The sequence below is a fragment of the Pituophis catenifer genome, unplaced genomic scaffold, assembly GCF_029215685.1.
Source record: "Pituophis catenifer annectens isolate HBS135680 unplaced genomic scaffold, rPitCat1.0.hap2 SCAF_4, whole genome shotgun sequence".
NCBI lineage: Eukaryota > Metazoa > Chordata > Lepidosauria > Squamata > Colubridae > Pituophis > Pituophis catenifer.
Genome location: NW_027256884.1, coordinates 95,041,378 through 95,062,005, shown reverse-complemented (window position 1 = coordinate 95,062,005; position 20,628 = coordinate 95,041,378). Strand labels below are relative to the sequence as shown.

The 20,628-nt window shown below is 35.6% G+C and overlaps 1 protein-coding gene across 1 annotated transcript in view; it reads left to right on the top strand.

The window, feature by feature from the left end:
- The first annotated feature begins 3,747 nt into the window (after nt 1-3,747).
- The window catches only part of CD96 (CD96 molecule), a 39,990-nt gene continuing 23,109 nt past the window's right edge, over nt 3,748-20,628 (top strand). The window contains exons 1-5 of the mRNA XM_070943897.1: nt 3,748-3,796; nt 6,106-6,528; nt 11,819-11,931; nt 13,524-13,749; nt 19,780-19,826. Coding sequence (XP_070799998.1) covers nt 3,748-3,796; nt 6,106-6,528; nt 11,819-11,931; nt 13,524-13,749; nt 19,780-19,826 — 858 coding nt within the window. The remainder of the gene's footprint in view (nt 3,797-6,105; nt 6,529-11,818; nt 11,932-13,523; nt 13,750-19,779; nt 19,827-20,628) is intronic.

The following is a 20,628-nucleotide window of genomic DNA, read 5'->3' as shown; positions in this document are numbered from 1 at the left end:
AGATCTGTCTGTAAGGGAATAATTTCTTGCCTCAAGCAGGAACAGCTCTTGCCAAATACTCAGAAAAAGCTTTCTTTGAAAACAGTTGAAACTGTCCCTAGAATCCAAGATGTGCTGCTGCCTGACCTCCTGGGATCTTTTTAGATTCAGCTTAACCAAACTGTTCAAATAGAATTGTATGGCAATCAATGTAAGTATCCTTGCCTCCCAACTCTAACCCATCCTCCCACTGCCCCTCATCTGGTTCCTAAATGGAAGATAAAATAGAGGAATTGGTAAGCATTTTCCCCCCAAAAGCATTCGTGGTTATTACTCTGGAAGTAAAAGTATCAACAGAATATAACTAAAGAAGTCCTGTTGCTATTCTCTAAACGTGGGCAAAGTTAATATATACCAGCCCTGGCTTTTTAAGGATTTTTTTCCCTCCAGAAATGTAAAGTGGATGATATTATATCGCCACCTATTGGCAATTCTTCAGTACTGTTTTCTGGGAAGCAGTAGTACATGTTGGGAATTTCAAAGGGTAATAAATAAATATCGTGATATTGAATTATTTGCAGGATATTTTTGCTGCAGTATTTTTAAATGGCTTTAAACGCTGTGAAAAAGTCCAATTACACACTGTTACCAATATAGAGAGAAAAATAATGTTTTATGGTTAGAAACTACAGAATTGATTCTCAAATCCTCAAGCTGTGGTTATAGTAGGACCACATGGTTGTATGAAATAAAATTATAGTCATAATCTACAAATGGTCCTCAATTTACAACAGTTTGCTTAGTGACCATTTGAAGTTACAACGGCACCGAAAAAAGTGACTTATGACCATTTTTCACACTTATGACTGTTGCAGCATCCCCATGGTCAGGTGATTTACATTCGGATGTTTGACAACTGGTTCATACTTATGATAGTTGCAGTATCTTGGGATCATGTTGCAACTTTCTGACCAGCAAAGTCAATGGGGAAGCCAGATTCACTTAACAACCATGTTACTAATTTAACAACTGCAGTGATTCACTTAACAAATGTGGCAAGAAGTCATAAAATGGGTCAAAACTCACTTTAAAAATTTCTCACTTAGCAACATAAATTTTGGGCTCAATTGTGGTCATAAGTCGTGGACTACCTATACAGCTTAGTAAGATTTTTAAACAAAAGGAAAGAAAGTTTTATTTATTTATTTATTGTCCCTTCTGATACCTGTACAGTAGGTATTAGAAAATGTTGTAATAAAAACATGTAGACTTGAATGTTAGCAATAAACTCTGTTTACCAAAACACTAAATGCTGAATTAGAACCCACTGTAGGAGCCTACTGACTGTCCAGATAATTTACTGTTAGTGGGGATCATCTAAATATAAACTGAAAAATTATTGGATCCTTCTTTCGCAAAACGCTTCCATATCAATTCAATTTTCACTCCCTAAATTTGCAGAACTAATGTGGAGGTGAACTCTGATTGTGAAGTCTTTCTAATTAGACAGATTAGGAAAGCTAATCCATGCCAGAAAATGTTAACATTGTTAAGGTTAGTTGCAGAATGCAAGAAATAAGAGTAAGCTTGTCTTTTCCCTTAGCCATCCTTAAATCCGAAGTACATGTGGAGGAGGGATAAAATAGATGGAAATGAAAATAAAACTATTTTGTGGAGGAGACATAAACTAACCAAAACCACAAAAACCTCCATCTTTAACAAGGCAAAAAAAAAGAGAGAGAAGGGGATAGAGGAATGTGATGTTCCTCTGAGTTCTGTACATCAGAAATCCCCAGGTGTTTTGGGAACTAGATCTATTCCTTATTACATCCTTTATTCCAGTGGCCCCCAACTTTTTGTGGCACCAGGGACTGGTTCCATGGAAAGAGGTTTTTCCGTCGACCGGAAGGGGTGTGGTTTCACGTGCTGCCTGCATCCCACGGATGGGTTTTCGCTTGTTTGCACAGACCAGTTTCTGCCATGACCCAGTGCCGGACCAGGGGTTGGGGACCCCTGCTTTATTCCATTACATGGAAACAAATAAACAAATAAACTCTTGTTTTGCTGATAATCAATTCAGCGTTTATAAGAAAGTGACAATAAAAAGATCTTTCGGAACTTTAGATTTGCCTAGATTTTGCAAGATCGTAAGGAAATGCAATGCCAAGAAAGAGAGGGAATACACACAAAATCTGCATTCTCTCTTACATGACAGATACTGCTACACTTTCAGGATTGTTGCAAAGAAGCATTGGACAAAAAGATAATCACTAGCACTGAGGTTATTACCTAGTTTGAGTGATGAAACATTTGCAAAAAAAAAAAAAAAACCCACCAAAAAACCCACAGCCAAGCTCAGAGAGCACCAAGAACTACTCAAAAAGATAATACTGGCAATCCAAAATGTATTTTGCAAAATTCCCCTTTGCTGATTTCTTTTATCTCACATCTAAGTAATTACTTATCCTCTGCGTGGTAGCTTAAGCAAGATAAATTATTCTTCTCTTATCTTCACTGACTTGTAAATTCCCAGTGGTATGACAAGTGTCAGCATATATGGTCCACTCAAAGCCAATGCAGAAGAATAATGGTTTTCAGCATGCCTCTCTGAGGATAGGAACTTATGACCTCCGAACTACTGAGACTGATAGATCAAACCACTTGTGCTCATGGCATATATCATGTTGTGTGTGTGCTGTCATGTCCAATTGTGATGAATAGTTATAGGATCAATAGAACTGTGATGGAGCTATTTTTCTATGAGTCGTGTAAATAGGGTATATGCTGACTTCTTGCTCTCCTCCAGATAAGAGAGAAGGGTTAAGGAGAGGAGATCTGAAGAAAGCAATACAGAAAACAGACAATTGTGTCACAAAATTAATACCCTATAATATAAGAGCTAATGGTTTAAAATAGGCCAGCAGGTCAGAGGTTCCCTATTCCTTTGTAACAAGGCTTTAAATTGTTTAAAGTACTATCTCAATTTTCTTTCAACAACTCATAAAAACAAGAGTTCTTCCAGATTTGGTCCCAAATCTATGCAATCCAGGTTCACCAGTGACCAGATACTTGTTGGTTTTGTTAAGATATTATATTACCTCCACAAAAGTAGATCAGTGTAAAGAGTAAAGAATAAAGAGTAAAGAATCCCTAATAATCATGTTTGTACACTATTGATAACACATCCTAAAACTTGTAAGAAAGTGGACTTCATTATAGTTTCCTGGTAAAGTTTTTCTTGATTTAAGTACTGCTATGAATAGTCAAATTCATCTACCCAAAGTTGCCTAGTCTAGATCTCACTGTAGAGTCAAGTATCTAAGGCTGAATGTCTAGCACAAAAATGAAGGGGGAAGGGAGGAGCACCAATAATGATCAAACCCGTACTGTTATCACGCTTATTATATCACTAATCAGTCTACATATTTTTCAATGAGCTTTAAGTTCTACTGTCAATTGTCCCTGGTTGCTATAGAATGTTTTAATGAGAACTGAATTCTTAAACTCTGCGTGTCAATAATATTTGGGCAGTAAGGCAAGTTAATATAGCATGAGGTTTTATTTATTCTTTTTTAAAAGGCAAAAAAAATTTACATTTTTAAAACACCCTCAGTGGGTGGTTTCATTTCCTGTAAGTATGTTTCTTCTCAAACCTGCAAAAAAGAAAGTATAAAAAGCATACTCACTGTTGAAAGAATGAAACTATCCGTTGTTGAATACTGAGACAGACTGTTATTAACAGTATTTATTTTTTTATACGATCGGAAGATGGGATTTCAGATGTCTTATTTACTGATCCTAGCATGTATCCTCAATGGTAAGTTTTTTCTGTAAAATGATGATATCTGGGTGTAGAATTTGTTTTTTCAGTTCCTTGTTCGAGCACAAGGTAGTGTGCATTGTTTTTGTTGAAATACAAAATTATATTTTCTGGCTCAAAGTTGCTGGATCTTTGTTCTTATAAGTTGTTTGTTCTTCTAAGAACCAAAGTAGTTTAGTTCCATTATGAGCTTTCTAAAAAGTGAAGCATTAAAAGTTTGTTGATACTGTGGGATTAAACTATAAATGTTCTTAATTAAAGAATGAAATAATTATCAGCTCATTAGTGGATAACCGAATAAGCTAAGCAAACTTAGACTCAGGGAGAACCTTAAAGAGACAATCAGGAAATCCTGTCTGAAGGTTTGTCAATGCAGCTTCTGCCCTAAATGTTAGAGAACATGTCTTTCAAATAAGAATATGAACTGTCCATCTGTGTTAACTGCATTATTGAAGTGAAGCTTACATGATGTCTCCTTCCCACAATGCAGTTTAATTGAACATGAACAGGAGATCATTATGGGATGTGACCTAAATCAATGCAAGAAAAATGTTTTTGATGCTAACAGTCTGATTTTATCTCCTGCTCATGTATGAGAAGACAAGCAGGTAGTGTGACCAGGTGATTCTGTATATAGCATATTAGTCGGAATACAGACCAAACAGTCAGAGTCTGCCAGCTATCCTTAACAACTTTGGCCTGATAATAGAATATTCCTATAAAGAGAAAGTACAAAGAATGGCAACACATTTTAAAATAAAAAAGCTATTAATAAAAGTTACCTATTAAAATATTTATTCTTAATGCCCTGCGTGTTGCACTTTGATCCTCCCTATGAACCAAAGATACTTACAAGGAAGAATTGCCTGTGCCAAGCTTTGCCAAAAGTAGAGCAGCTTCCTAAAACTAAGATGCTGAACAAAATACATCAATCTTTGAATTTCCAGGCCTCTTTCCAGGCTCTTTTTTTATCTTTTTCTTTAGAAATATACACCTGCTTGTTTAAATTTTTAGTCAAAGATTCAGTCCCATCATGTTAGAGCTCAGAATAAAGCAGAATTTTATATTAAGACTCCAAAGCTAATTTGGTTTAATTAAAAGAGACCAGACTAGAAGGCAGGAGGTTGTGAGTTCCAGTCAGTGGTGGGATTCAAATAATTTAACAACTGGTTCTGTGCCCTAATGACCGGCTGGGTGGGCATGGTAATGGTGGGCTTAGCCAGGGGGTGTGACAGGCACTCGGCCTTCTGCACCCCCCTGGGAGCCAAAATGGGCCACCCCCACCCCATTTTGGGCCAGGTAGGCCTCCCTGCAGCCTCCTGGGAGCAAAAACGGGCCATGGAGGCACACCACACAACCCCGCACCCTATTTTGGGCCTAGTAGGCATCCCTGCAGCCCCCTGGAAGAAAAAACGAGCTGTGGGGGGGCGCTGTACCCACCCATGCCCCATTTGGGGCCTAGTAGGCCTCCGTGCACTTACCTGGGAGCCAAAACGGGGCATAAGGGGACTTCTGGAATGGGTGGGGAGGGGAGGGGCAAGGCAGCAATTTAACAACCGGTTCGGCTGAAGTGGTGCAAACCAGTTGAATCCCACCACTGGTTCTAGTCCTGATTTAGGCTGTAGGCAGGCTGGATGACTTTCAGCCACTGATTCTTTCTCAGTCTAAAAAACCCACCTCCCAGGATTGTTGTTGTGTGGAAAATAAGAGGAAGAAGGAGTATTAGGTAACTGCATTGAGCTATTATACAAATAATAAAGGTGGAATTTTTAAAAATCTGTGGGGGAAATCTTATTATTCCAGGGCTGAATACAATCTTTTTCAAAATCTTGGTTGTGACTCCAGAGGACCTGCACAGTTTGCCATCAAAGTTAAAGTCTAATGTGATAGATCAGGGAGGAGGATTTTAATGAATTGTACTGAATTTTTAATTTTCATTTAGTTTTTGTCAGGTTTCCATCCATTGTTGGCAGTGCAATCTTTCATAACATGGGTTGGTTAAGGCTCTGAATTAGCAGTAGGGTAGCCCATGTTTTGGTCACTCTTTTACATGGTAATTGGGTGATTTTGGTCCATTGTCCTTTACAGTTATTTCCTCTGTACAGAGCCAAAATCTTTAATATACTTACTTATAAATAATATAAATATTATATGATATTTATTTATAACTGTTTTAAATTATAAATAATAAATATAACGATATGGAGCATTTTTTTTCAATGAGAGAATCAAACAGGGGAAGACTAAGTTAATGCAATGACTATTATCCGTGACTGCAATAATATTCCCGCTATATTGATTTGTAGGATGTTCTGCGGTTATAATTACAAATGAAGAAACTGTCTCTGCTTTGGCTGGTAGCAGTGTGACTCTAAAATGCAGCATCTTGCAAGGAAAAGGAACCCATGTAACACAGATTCAGTGGTCTAAGTCTGCTGGTGGTCTATCAAGAATAATAGCTGTATATAACCCTCTCTATGGTACAAACTATTTTGAAGCGGCCTACAACAATTCAGCAAGTTTTGAGAAAGGCTCCCATGATTGTTCGACCAACTTCAGCAGGACTTCCAAACAGTTTAATTATGTAGCAAACAACCTAGAATGCAGCAACTGGATTCTACAACTGAAGAATATCACGCTTGAGCTCTCTGGCTCCTATGAATGTATCTTTACCACATTTCCAATTGGAACAAGTAGCTCAAAAATACGCCTTTTTGTTAAGAAAAGAGGTAAGTATAGTAATATATTTTTTTTAAAAAAATGAGGAAAAAATATGCAAAACAGTAATGTAGTGTAACTCTAAATTGAGGGGGGAAACCTGCCTGTGGCCCTCAGAGTTGTCATTATACAAGTCAAATTATCAATTTATTATTAGCATTTTTATTTTTCTATATTGTCATTGCTGCTGATTTTCATTTTCCTTAAAATTCACTTGACATCATGTGACTGGTGTCAGTAAATGCAATACTTGGATACTAGAAAATTTCAAGCTCTACTCTTTTTATTTTTATGGTCCTATTGATTGCAGGTATGTTTGTGTTACAACTGTTTTGTTGTAAATGATATAAACTGATAAGGATTGGAAATGATTCTTATGCAGAAACTATAGATAAAATGCTACAAATGTGGAGGGGGGGGACATTAAGACAAAACTGGGGCCAGAGGTCTAGTATTAAATGGCACAGTGGTTAGAATGAAGTACTGCAGGCTACTTCCGCTGACTGCTGGCTGCCAGCAGTTCGGCAGTTCGATTCCCATTGGCTCAACGTTGGCTCAGCCTTCCATCCTTCTGAGGTCGTAAAATGAGGACCCAGATTGTTGGGAGCAATATGCTGAGTCTGTAAACTGCTTAGAGCGGGCTGTAAAGCACCATGGAGTGGTATATAAATCTAAGTGCTATTGCTATTAAGTAAAAGAGTTCCTACAGTCTGACAATATCAGATGGTAGTGGAAATGTTGTAAAACTTAAGATCAGAGTTTATAATAATTATAACAGGCATCCAGTTAGATAATTGGGTAAAATGGCTATTGTGAATATCCCCAGGAACATCAACTTTAGTACCCACCTTCATGTCATCAGCAAAAAGATGAACCTTACCTAACAATCCTTCTGTTATATATCACTTATAAACACCCAGTAGTTAAGCCCTAGTCTGTACATCTTTTTTTACGAACCGTAAAAATGACTGTTTTTATGTGGAACCGTATCAAAAGCTTTGCTAAAATCAAGATAGTTTAAGTCCACAGCACCACCTTTGTCCAATACATTTGGGACATAGTTAAAAAAAGTCAGATTAGTTTAACGAATTTAACTGGAGGACCATATATCATCACCAAGATAGATCTATACACCAAATGGAAACAACATCAGTCTATCTCAAAGCTAAGGTATTTTTTTAATCTAAATATTAGTAGAGCTGAGGTAATCTGAATTCTGTGACAGATTTTTTTTCAGAAGTTAGGTGCTACAACAGAGAAGGCATGCTCCCTAGTTAAAGTTGCTTATGAAACGAGACACAATTCTGCCAAGTTTATGTATTTACGGTAACCATAGAAGAATGCATGGACTAGTCCACAGTTGCTTTTCATACAACATTATTCTTTTGTGATAGGTCCTTTATTTGATATTGTTGAGGGTTTTCTAGACTTGGTTGTTCAGTTTTTCCACTGTGTTTGTGAGGTGGTAGTTTCTCTGTCATTTTTCTTTTGCGTTTTGGATGCACTATGTTCTGTCAATGTTAATTGTGTGCATAATTTATTACAAGTATTGAGATAATTTGGTTAGTTTTTAATGTTTTTAGGATCTCTCTTTCTTCTACCCTGATGGTTCTATGCCCGTTTGACCAGGGGTTTAATACATTTTATTACTTCTCATTGATTGACAGTTTTTTTGAGTGATGTTGTAAGTATTCAAAGAATTTTAGTGGTTGGCATTCTCTGTGTTGTAGTTTAGTCCTTGCTGGAGAATATTCTGTTCTGAAGTAGTTAAGGGATGGCTGGAGATATTTACCTCCCATTTAGTTCAGTTTCATATTTTCTTATTCTGGCTAGCTTCAACAATTTGGTTTACAGTTTTGTTTTTCTTTATTTCAATTTGTTTTTGTATGCCAGTTTTGATGGTAGTTGTTAATATCTTAATTAATTCTATAGTTGTTCATTTTAATTTCTACTTTAAGTTATTGATAGTGTGCTGTTATTTATGCAGTCTAAGATGACCATCTGCTCTCAACTGATGTTCCAGTATTTAGTCTGTTTATTCTATTTTCCTTTCATGCTGCCTACTTTATGAGAAGTCTGTTGCTTATGCTAGTAGGCAGGATTATGCTATCATAGGCATTCATTTATAAAAAAAAGAAAAATGCAATTTTGTTTGTAATATGTATACCCTGTTTCTGCCAAAATAATACATCCCCTGTTAATAAGCCCAATCAGGCTTTTGAGTGCATGGTAATAAGGCCAAGCGCTTATTTCAGGGTTCAAAAAAATATAAGACAGGGTCTTATTTTCAGAGAAACACAGCACTTTATGTTGTGATTGCCAGAAACAGCTTGACCAATTGATGTCTATGGAGATTTTCAGTCATCCAGGTCATGGTTGTCCCAAAGATGCTTTTTCAAGAGGCAACTGTACTTTCAGTCAGAGTTGAAGAAACTTCTTTGATGAGAAGCAAAACATCTTCAAAGAAAAACAAGAAAGTCCTCTTGAAAAAGCACCTTTGGGACGAGCTTAATAGATTATAAAAAAGAACATCAAGCTGGGCAAAGATTCTAGTGGAATTGGTAAGTGGTCCAAATATACATCTTTCTGCTTCTTGTTGTCCTGTTCAGCTATGAGATGGGATCAAAATCCTGCATCATTAATAAACGTATCAATTTTGCATCTACTGAAAAAGGCTTACATTGTAATATTGAACCAACATCTTGCTTGCCTCTTCATTTTCTGATATACTGTGACTATTAACAGTGCTATTATTACAAGTAAAGCAGTCCCAAAAATATTGTTAACAAATCATTTATTCCTGTCTACTGTATAACATCATTACATTTCACTTCTCTGTGGCACTTATTGGTAAAAAATTTTTTTTAAAAAAAATTCAGATTCATTTAGATTCAACTTTCCACCCAGAAAGGAACATGTTTAAAATTGAGTTGGAAGAAGTAGAATACTAAACAGTAAGAAAATATAGCATTGTACCAAAGGATAATATAGGAAGTCTATGATTTATGATCACATTTGAGCCCAAAATTTCTGTTGCTAAGCAAGACAGTTGTTAAGTGAGTTTTAGCCTGTTTTACAATTTTTCTTGCCACAGTTATTAAGTAAATCAGTGCATGAAAGTGAATCTGGCTTCCCCCTTGACTTTGCTTGTCAGAAGGTCACAAAAGGTGATCACATGACCCTGGGACACTGCAACCATCATAAATACAGGCCAATTGCCAAGCATCCAAATTTTGATCAAGTGACCACAGGGTTGCTACAATAGTCATAAGTTTGAAAAATGGTCATAACTCACTATTTTCAGTGCCGTTATAACTTTAAACAATCCCTAAAGCAGGGGTCAGAACCTGCGGCTGTGATATTAAAATTAGAAATGGTGACTATAAAGAAGATATTTTCTGGAAAATTTGGAAACCATTTGTGGACTATGCGCTGGGAAAATTGGATGCTTCGGTACCTGTACCTCGAGAACGTGGATTTTGGCGATCATGAGGATATATCCGAAGAACCAAATCTTCCTTTCTTATGTATAGCACAGGGTGAAATATTGTATATGTTGTTTGTAATAACAACATATATAACAATATTGTTATTACTTATAACAATAAGTAATAAAAAATTATAAATAATTTATAAATAAATTAAAAAAAAAAAAAGAACCTGCGGCTCCGGAGCCGCATGTGGCTCTTTCACCCCTCTGCTATGGCTCCCTGTCACTCAAAATATGCGTCACAACCGCCAATGTGTAATACCTGCCGGCACGCAATTTATTGAGATTTTCAACCCCGATAGGCTAACCCTGGATTAATCCAAGAAAAGAAAAGTTTCAGAAGAAAATAGAACATTTAATTCAATTACATATGCTAGTTTTGTGGCCGCTCAAGAAATAGTCAGGCACGGGAAGGATTTTGTGGCTCCCAGTGTTTTCTTTTCTGAGGGAAACGGGTCCAAATGGCTCTTTGAGTGTTTAAGATTGCAGACCCCTGCCCTAAAGGAATGGTTGTAAATCAAGGACTACCGGTGTGCCCATCTGGATTAATATCCATCCCCAGATCTTTAGGGACTGATAACTAGCCAAAAGTAAAGGGAAAAAGCATTACAAATAAAGCATCAACAACAAATAAAGACAACAACAAGATTTATATGCCATTATGAAAATGCAAGGTTTTCTTAAATATTGAGTCATTTAACCAAGCACTTCCTATCTTTAATGTAAGCCAGTGGTCTTCATTCTTTTTCATTTGTCTGTCTGGAAACTAGATGAAGTTTCTTTATAGGTTTCTAATCTTACTTTGCTTCCAAACCAGTTTAACACAAAAGTTGGAACAAGTTTAAGTAGCTTTTAGATAATACTGTTAGGCATAGAAATTATCTGATTTTTTTTTTTTTAAATCATCTGTTTCTTATACAATTTAATGAAAGAGAATTAGCTTTGAAATTCTTTTCAAAGAGAACATAAATTTCAGAGGATTCTCCTGCAGGAAATATTAGCTTTGCACTATTTTAGTACAGTATGTAATAAGAATGATTTCCCTTTTAGATGTACGCAGCCTTCTGGTCTTCCTATTCAGTCCCAGGGGAAGACATTATAAGCAACATTACTGTCACTAGAAAAGGGGAAATCCTACTCTTGATACATTGTTGAAGAAACTTTCTTTCCAATTAATTTCTTTAACTGCCAATTTGGTGGAAAAAATTGAAATATTGTGTGTACTAACACAAAGCATAAAATTGGAAGCAAATATTTCTGATAATTTTACAAATATATTAGAGGAAGGAAAAGGATTTTGGACATTGCCCAAGTTCAATTCCTATAACACTAACTAGGCTAAATTAGAGTTACTGTAAGCATAATGTCTGAATAGTGTTTTGGGTTCTAATGTTGTTTAATAAACTCTGTCTTCGTAAAAAAGACTTTCTGCTTTAATTTATCTGTTTCATTGTATGCACAAATCTATTTTAGAGCCTAAAATATGTTTACAATCCCAAAATAAATTCTGTTTACCTCCTTGTGGCAGTAGCAGATGAAAGAGCTACAAAATTAAAGTTGTTTGTTCAAAGCAAAACATTTTAAATCTTGAAATATCAAGAAATCACTGGCCTCCCTTTATAGTTATCTATGAATTGTTTTCCATCTCTCAAAAAAAGGTCTATTCTTATTTTGGAGAACTATTCTTTTATATTCACAATGCGGATGAATGTATTAAATAATAGGACTTGCAGACTTGTACATGCACTGTACATTGGTATTGTTTACATAATATTCTTCTTATTTTACTTTTTTTTCCTGCTTGATAAAAGATTACAAGAATTCTGTGTTACAAGCTTTACTCAACCAGACCTTAGAAATTCCATGCGTGAACAGTATGCCTCATTATATAAACCTGACAAATGCTTCTGTAACGTGGTTATTGGTAAGTAACGTTTTCTCAATAAAATAAGGGTAGAAAGAGACCTAAGACCAAAGCGGCTTCACCAACTCTGGCAGAATATATCTTATTTGCTATTTTGCTTTTTAAAATGGCTGAGAAATTATTATTAAAACTTAGTTTGCTCTGAAGGCTGTGACTTTGGAAATCTGTAATCTTGAGGATCTCATGTTCCTCATAGATCATCCATGTTTAGGAGATATCTGATATGAACCAAAGCATCTCATATTCAAGTAACAGTAATTTTAAACTGCAGTTATTTGTCTTGGCAGCACTAAATATGTTTACTGAAAATATTTTATATAAATTATCTAGCATGCATATTAGTGCTATGGTTATGGCTGTTCCTAATAGATTTTTATTTTGAGATACTCAAATTTATATAAACTTCTTCATTGAATCTGTTTAGAACTTAAGGTTTTTTTAACCCTCCCAATTATTTAAAGGGGCCAGAAAGTCCAGATCCATTCTTTATTAGCATATAATCATACCACTGCCATGAGCTGGTCGTCCAAAGAGGGTTGGGGGGGGGGTCAACAGCTTTAAAAAAAAAACAGGTGTGTTTAGGCAATAAAGTCCCATCCTTTGTTTTAATGTGCATCAAACATGCATCATACTTGCATAAAAATGGATGGAGCTTCCGTTACTCTGGTCATACCTGCTAATTTGATGTTGTTGACACATAATATTTGCCCACCTGCTTCAGATGCCCCTGTGCATGAGCTGGCAATTCTATAATTTCTGCCTTTCCTGGGTTAGTATTTTTGGGTATAGACACTAGAATATTTTATTCTTGCATGGCAGTTCTGCAAATTTCCACTTTATCCCAATACAGTTTTAATATTTATGTGAAATTGCTGAATCAAATCATTCTGTCATTAGGTTTAATTTGTCCTTTGAACTTTAAGAACTTTAGTAGTGCAAAATATGTCTGGGAATTTTCAATTTGGGGCCAAGTATTAATATTAGTCATCACTTCAGCCTCTACAGCTTCTGAAGCTTGAGATTTTGGAAACTGTTAGATCATCACTGACTATTGTGTGTTTGTGTGGTCTCTGGGTTTGTGGGCACGCACACAGAGAGACTCACACTGAGACACAGGTTCTCAAGAAAAAAAATCTTTCTACATTGTCAGAGGTGGCACTTGCAGACTATTCAGTACTATTGTTAGAGAAGCTTGCTATTTTATTTCTATTTCTAAGTAAATATTCTTTATAATTGCTGCTGAGAAGATATTAAAAAGGAAAAAAAATGCTTTCTTTTTTCATTCTGCAGTCCCAGATCTATTTTCTATCAGAATTAGGTAACAAAAGAGATATGTCCTAAAGTGAAATTTATAACAGAAAGGGACTGTTCTTGAGACAGATTGTGAAATATACTGTAGATGATGGGAAAGAGAGATAGACTACCTAATAGCTAGTAGCTGTTATGGGAAGGAAGGAAGAATCAGTGATTCACCTATCCCAGGTGTACAATTGCTATTGCATCAGCATCTTCTATTACATTAAAAAGAAAGAAATGATGATAATTCATGCTTTTTCTTGGCAATGCATCATTGACATATCTCCCATTTCTAGCAGAAAGAAAATGGAAATGAAGAGATCCTAATCAAGAAACCATCCTTTTACCTTCAAGGCTATACAGCCAATCTCACTGTCTACAAGGACAGAATCCAAATGAGTTCAAAAAATGCGTTATTGATTTCTCCAGTGACAGTTATTGATGATGGCAAGAAGTTTGTCTGTTCAATTGCCACTCTCTCTGGAAGAATTCAGGAAAGTGCCACTCAAGTGAAAATATTTGGTGAGGAGGGGCTACTGTAATGGACTAAAAACTTAATCAACACTTTTTCTTCAAATGTTACTTGATAAAATTGACTTGATTCCCTTAAATGCTTGTTTGTTTAACTAACAGTATTTAACATTTTTCTATTTTGTGCAAAGGAACTTCTGTGCCACAAATTGATAGCGAGCCCTTGTCTCTTACTCATGATGTCATCTAATCACCTAACCACCGCCCTATATATCCATTTTAGGATATATAATCTAAGAATCCATATTAGGCTACTTCTATGAGACCTAAAGACATCTTTTCTGAAAGCCTTCACAATTTTTTAAAAAAAATTTGATTTATATGCCGCCCTTCTCCGGCTTACAATGCGTTAAGCAATAGCCTTCATACTTTTGTATATGTATATACAATTGTATATACAATTGGGATTGTAGCCTACACATGCATGTTTTCTCATAGACTTATGATCTTCCCCCAGCATTTTTAAGACTCCTAGAATTTCCACCAAGCATCCAACATTTTCTATCCATTGGTGGGTTGGGATGTATTAGTGTTTTAAAGGTAAAATGAATGCCTCAAGAAAGGCCTTAAAGTACTAATTTTACTCCATAATGCCTTCTCTAGGTGGGCTAATCTTCTCCTTTTACTATCAAGTTCTTTTTTTTTATATGACACCTGATTATATGAAATGTGTAGATCTATGATGTAGTGTTTAATACAGGTGTTTATGTTCCTCATAAACACCTGTATTAAACATACAGAGATCCAGGTCTATAGAGCCTGCATCCTGAGCACACTCTTTTACTGCAGTGAGCCTTGGACTCTTTACGCATGGCAGGAGAGAAAGTTGAACACCTTTCATATGCGCTGTCTCTGATGCATTCTTGGCATCACCTGGCAGGACAAAGTTCCAAATAGCGCAGTCTTGGAACGTGCTAGAATTTCTAGCATGTATACACTATTGAAACAGCGACGTCTACGCTGGTTTGGGCATGTCGTGACAATGGCTGATGGTCGGATTCCGAAAGATCTCCTGTATGGAGAATTAGTGCAGAGAAAGCGCCTCAGAGGGAGACCACAGCTGCGATATATGGATATCTGCAAGAGGGACCTAAAGGCCCTGGGAATGGACATTAACAACTGGGAAACCTTGACCTCCAATCGTTCAGCTTGGAGGCTAAAGACGCAGCATGGCCTTCTCCAATTCGAAGAGACACTTGTTCGGCAGGCTGAGGCAAAGAGGCAGTCCCAGAACCAGCGAAATCTGGAGGCTGGGCAGGGGACAGAATGTATCTGCCCTCAGTGTGGAAGGGATTGACACTCTCGAATTGGCCTTTTTAGTCACACTAGATGCTGTTTTAGGACCTCTTTCCAGAGCATGATACCACAGTCTCTTGAGACTGAAGGTTGCCAATGCCACATGTTCCACATAATTTTGTAGACAGACCAGGGAACAACTGTTTAGTGAAGGGCCAGAAAGCATAGGTCCACTTCAGCTTTTATGCATATATGAAAGAAGGAGTTTGAGCTGTGTTGTCTGCTTCTAGAGATTTTCAGTTCTCATGAATGATTTTATTCCCAGTGACAAAATAAACAATTAATTCCTATTCATAAAAGCAAAACAAAAAAAAATATCTTGGGTTTAAAATTAAAGGTTTAATTTATCACTTTAATTTAATTTGTTTTTCAGGGTTTTCCATCTTAAACCCAATGGTGTTCAATGTCTTTAAAAATCATCTGGGAGATGGGATGAAAAAAATGTTTACCAAATCTGCAGATAACACCAAACTAGGGATACTGGCTAATAACATAAGAACTAAATGACAATTCAAATGATTCTCAAAAGCTTGAATATTGGATCAAATGCAGCAGGATTATGTTAGATTTGGCCCAATAATAGATTTAGGCTTTTGAATCACAAGTATAAAAAAATGTACATAGTTCAAGAACATGAAAACCCATTTGGTGACAGTGCATATGATGAATATCTCATATGGACCACTAGCTTAATATGAATTAGCTAAATAGGCCTTGGGCTGTATTAATGGAAGCATTGCATCCAGATTTTGTACAGCTCAATTCTATTTTGCATGTCCCCAAGTTAAGCAAGATGCCAGCTTTTAAGTGGAAAAAAAGTCAATTCTGGCATTGAGGTTTGGCATATTGCATGTTTTCCTAGGGTACTAATTGATGATAACTAATCTAGGACTTCAGTAGGTTAGATTACAATTGGATTATTGTGTCCAGCTCTGGGCAAAAGCTGAAATGAGTTCAGAGGAAAACTACCAATATATTAAGAGATTTGGAAATGAAGCCCTATGAGGAACAGTTGAAAAAGGATTAGGGCACTATTAACTTGTAATAAAACAAAATGAATAAGGAACATTATAGTGCTCTAACTTTATCTAAAAAGCTGCCATTAGCAAAAGGAGGCATATTATTTGTGTGCTATAAATATCTTTTAATATTACTATTCATTTCTGATTTCATTCTCACAGTGATTAAGAACTTTATGTTGATCTTTATTGATATTACTTGTTTTTGTTTTCTGTTAGCCATCATTTGAATACTACAATGTTGCCCCATCTGATACACATCTTGAAGAATTTGATCTTGACAACAGCGTATCTTGATTAATTTACCCAGTAAATACAGATGCAATAGGGTTTTTTTAAAAAGAGAGAAGTAATTTATTCATAGACAGAGAAAGATAAGACATACAGTGTTTTGATTATATCTTAACAATTCTTCCAATCAACTTCCAGAATGAATTCAATTAGCTCATACAAATTGAAAATAGAGGTTAATAATATAGATCACTACTAACAAATGGAGCTAAGCCAATAGACAAATCGAGCTTAGCTGTGTTTTTATGAACAATGATGGCACAAGCTTAGCTTAAAAAAAAAAGATAAAGCAAGAATAATTAAAAGCCATTAATTACTCCATTAGCCATTAGCCACTCTGAATGGAGTGTTATGGTGTACTTGGGAATTTAGAGAAAGAGGGAAGAAATAGAAACAAAATGAAATTTGAGGAAAAAAGTAAAGATGCTGTCAACACTTGCCCTTGTTGGTATTCTTCATTTTGAAAGAAAAATCATAGCTATATAGAAAAGGAAGGACAACTTAACTATGCAAATATCTGATCCTTCCATAAAGGCTCCATATTAGGAATTTCAGCTTTGGTTAGTTCTTTCTTGGGACTGTTGATAGTGCAATCATTCAAATATATAATTTGGAACATGTTTAATAACCAAATATATTGAGTGTTCTCCTTCCAAGGGAAGCAATAATTGGGCTTTCATCTTACAAAAAAAATGGGAAGCAACACACCAAGAAATGTCCATTAGTGGGCAGCCACTAATTCAGCAATAACTTTCTAGTCCATTGCAGATGTCACCATATAGTCAACTCTAATAGATACTACCAATTCATTATAACTTCCATACGTATAGAAACCAATGGTCTTGATGGGCCATCAGGGTAGTTTAATGTGGTTGGAAGTTAATAATATATAAACCATCTGCAGCTAAGAAGAATATGAGGCAATCAGATTTATTGTGTGAAGTCATTTAGTTTCAGTTTGAACAGAGGCAGCATGGTTTATAAATCATGGTTTATGGCTTAGAGATAGTATCTAAAGTTCTACAAGAGACATTTTCTCCCATAACTCCAGAAAAACCTGTAATGCAAACTTTAAACAGCTAGACCTTTTTTCCTCTCCTTGCAGACTAGAGAGATTGGAGAGGAAGGGATTATAAGAAAGCAAGCATGCACATAATGGGAAAAACACTAGCTGATTGCCTAGTGTGTTTACAGCTGCCTGTGCTAGCAAATTCCTTTCAATGTGTATTCTCCATTGTATGCTGCTTACTCTCTTCCTTCCTGCCCAATGAAGGTAAATTTAAACATTACTTCCATTCTTGCTGATTATCTCAGAACTTGGGTGAGCATTCCAAAGGGTAAAAAGAAAAACTGAAATAAAATCATAAGCACAATCATTGTCATGAATTAACAATCATGAATTATCAATGCGTCAATTATTAAATGTGTTGCTGGTTCCACTTGTGGTACTAAATGAGGATTATCTCTATTGCTGTGCCTATATCACTCTTTTCACTTTTTTATTTTGTTCTTTTCTTTCTGTCCTAATCTTTACAACACAGAGTGTCCTACAGGATACTGCTACCAATAGTAGAAACACAGAATATATCATCCAAGAGAGTCTTGAAAAAGTCAACAATCAATTAAACAACCAAAAAATCCTACAAGAGGTCTGCCACCCATTCTAAGCCAGGCCTTAGAATAGAGCCAGATTTTAAGGGCTTATTTAAAAAGGACCAGAGTGGTTATAATTTTTACATCATCATAGACAGCTGCAAATACTTATCTTGATTTAATATTCTCAGTACTGATTAATGCAAGCATTGTAGTTTTATGATCTCTCTCTCTCTCTCTCTTTCTTTCATTCTTCAAATTGGAAAAAGCCTGTTGATTAAGCTGTTTTTTAAAAAATCCATATTAGGTTCTGAATGCCAGTTTTAATATCACTGAATTCCCTTTAAGTTTGTGATATAAATAGGGAATAAATTGCAGACTAAAAATGGCTGTATGAAAAGCAGAACCAATGATCTCAATGGAATGAAGAGCTGAGAAATAGACCAATAATTTTTAATAATTATCTTCAATAATTTCATTTTGGGTAAAGAGAGGAATTGAGATCATCCAGAAGAGCCCCAGACAGTTGCTCTTTGTGAGCAGATTGCAAGATAGCTGTCTCCAATCGGTTTAGAGACGAGGGAATAAACACCTTGCTTAAACGGTGGTTGAAAGGATTCTAAGCAGTGGTGGATTTCAAATTTTTTTACTACTGGTTCTGTGGGTGTGGCTTGATGGGCATGGCATGACTTGGTAGGCATGGCTTGGTGGGTCTGGCAGGGGAATGATATTGTAAAATCTCCATTCCCACCCCACTCCAGAGGAAGGATTCTGTAAAATCTCCATTCCCTCCCCACTCCAGGGGAAGGTTACTGCAAAATCCTGATTTCCTCCCAATCAGTTGGGACTCAGGAGGCAGAGACTAGATGGGGGTGGGGCCAGTCATAGGTGGTATTTACTGGTTCCCCAAACTACTCAAAATTTCCGCTACCGGTTCTCCAGAACTGGTCAGAACCTGCTGAAACCCACTTCTGATTCGAAGTGTGCATATTTTTTTCTAATCACTTTCAGAAATTGCTTGTTAACTGCTTTTCAGCTATTGGGAACTTTAGAATCAACAAGTTTGACAGTACCAGATTACTTTCTTTTAATCTTTAATGAATGAAGTTAACTACAAACTTAAGAACTTTTTTAAAAATTGTTTTGAAATAAACTATAGTGTTTAGAACTTTGATTTTTGACAGGCCAGGCCCAAGAACAACATAGAATAACCCAGTCCTATTTTAACAGAAAGTGATAACTTACTAAAAAAAAATTATACTTGTTATAATGAAAGGAGAAGTCAGGGTTTTTTTAAAATAAATTTCTTTCTTTTTCTTTACTATATTCTTATTTTTCTTTCATTTGTATTTTTTTCTGCAGCATCATTTTTTTCTTTTTATTCTATTTTTTTAGTTTTTATTGTAATGTTTAGTTTTTAATATTGTAATTATAATGCTTAACAAAATCATTATAAAATTCTGATATAAATAGGCAAATGCACCACATACACATAGTATATATGTATATATATTTACATTAAAAAGTACAAATAGATACTAGGCATCCAAGGCAATAATACAATAAGAAGTAGAAACCACAAAGTAGACTGATCAGAGATATTTTTGAAATTTGCTAAAATAATATATATTAATCAAACAGGCAATGGAAGAAATTCTGATATCACATATTCTTTAGTTATAGATTTCATCTATGTTCTATTATTTGGAACACAACTTGATATTTTCAACTATAAAATAAATTAAATTTTTTTGTGCAGAAAGTTATTGTGCTGAATTAAGTCCTGTATAATTTGTCTTTTTTTTTTCCTTTGGTGCTGCAGCAAAACCAGAAATCTCTATTGTGTTCCATACATATTCCAAAGGAAAGGTGGGTTAATTTATGCAAAATGTTTGTGCAATTTTATATTATGCCTTGAAAGGAGCAAAAATTAGTTTTAAATGTTTTAAACCACTTTACAAGTAAATTGAGAATTTGTACATTTTGCATAATAATTTTTATGTTTTTCTGAAACTTGCCCTCTAATTTCTCAACAGTTTCTTCCACTGGGAAAAAAAACCTTTTCTTTCTCAATCTTAGGATGCTCTAGAAAAATCAAGAGTTGTACTTGGCTGAGAAAAGAAAATAGGAAGAAATAGAAAAGTGAAAGAGAGGAATCTTATAAGATGGTTGCAAAGCTTCCTTGAATTCATGTTTCTCTTCCTATCTGAAAACAACTTTAAATGGCCACCTATATATTTAAGAAATATCTTCTCAGTTTGAATAATAGCCAGAAAATATAAAGTTTCGATAGTTTCCCACCATATTGGAAAATTATTTGTTTGTTTGCTTGCTTGTTTACTTCCTAAAACAGACTTATAATGCTATCGGTAATTGGAATAATGGTATAATATTCTTGGGAGTTGTGTCCTATTTCTGATAGAACTGGGCTGATAAGAACCTTTTCTAATTTACCTCTAAATTCTTCTTTGCAGAATTCTGAGCTAAGCATCTATAAAATAATTCTCCAGAGTTAGCTATGTTCCAACACAGAGACTGATATTTTAAATGCTGCTTTAGTGTCCAAGAAGGAACGCGGTGACTCAGTGGCTAAGACACTGAGCTTGTTGATCGAAAGGTCGGCAGTTCAAATCCCTAGTGCCGTGTAATGGGGTGAGCTCCTGTTACTTGT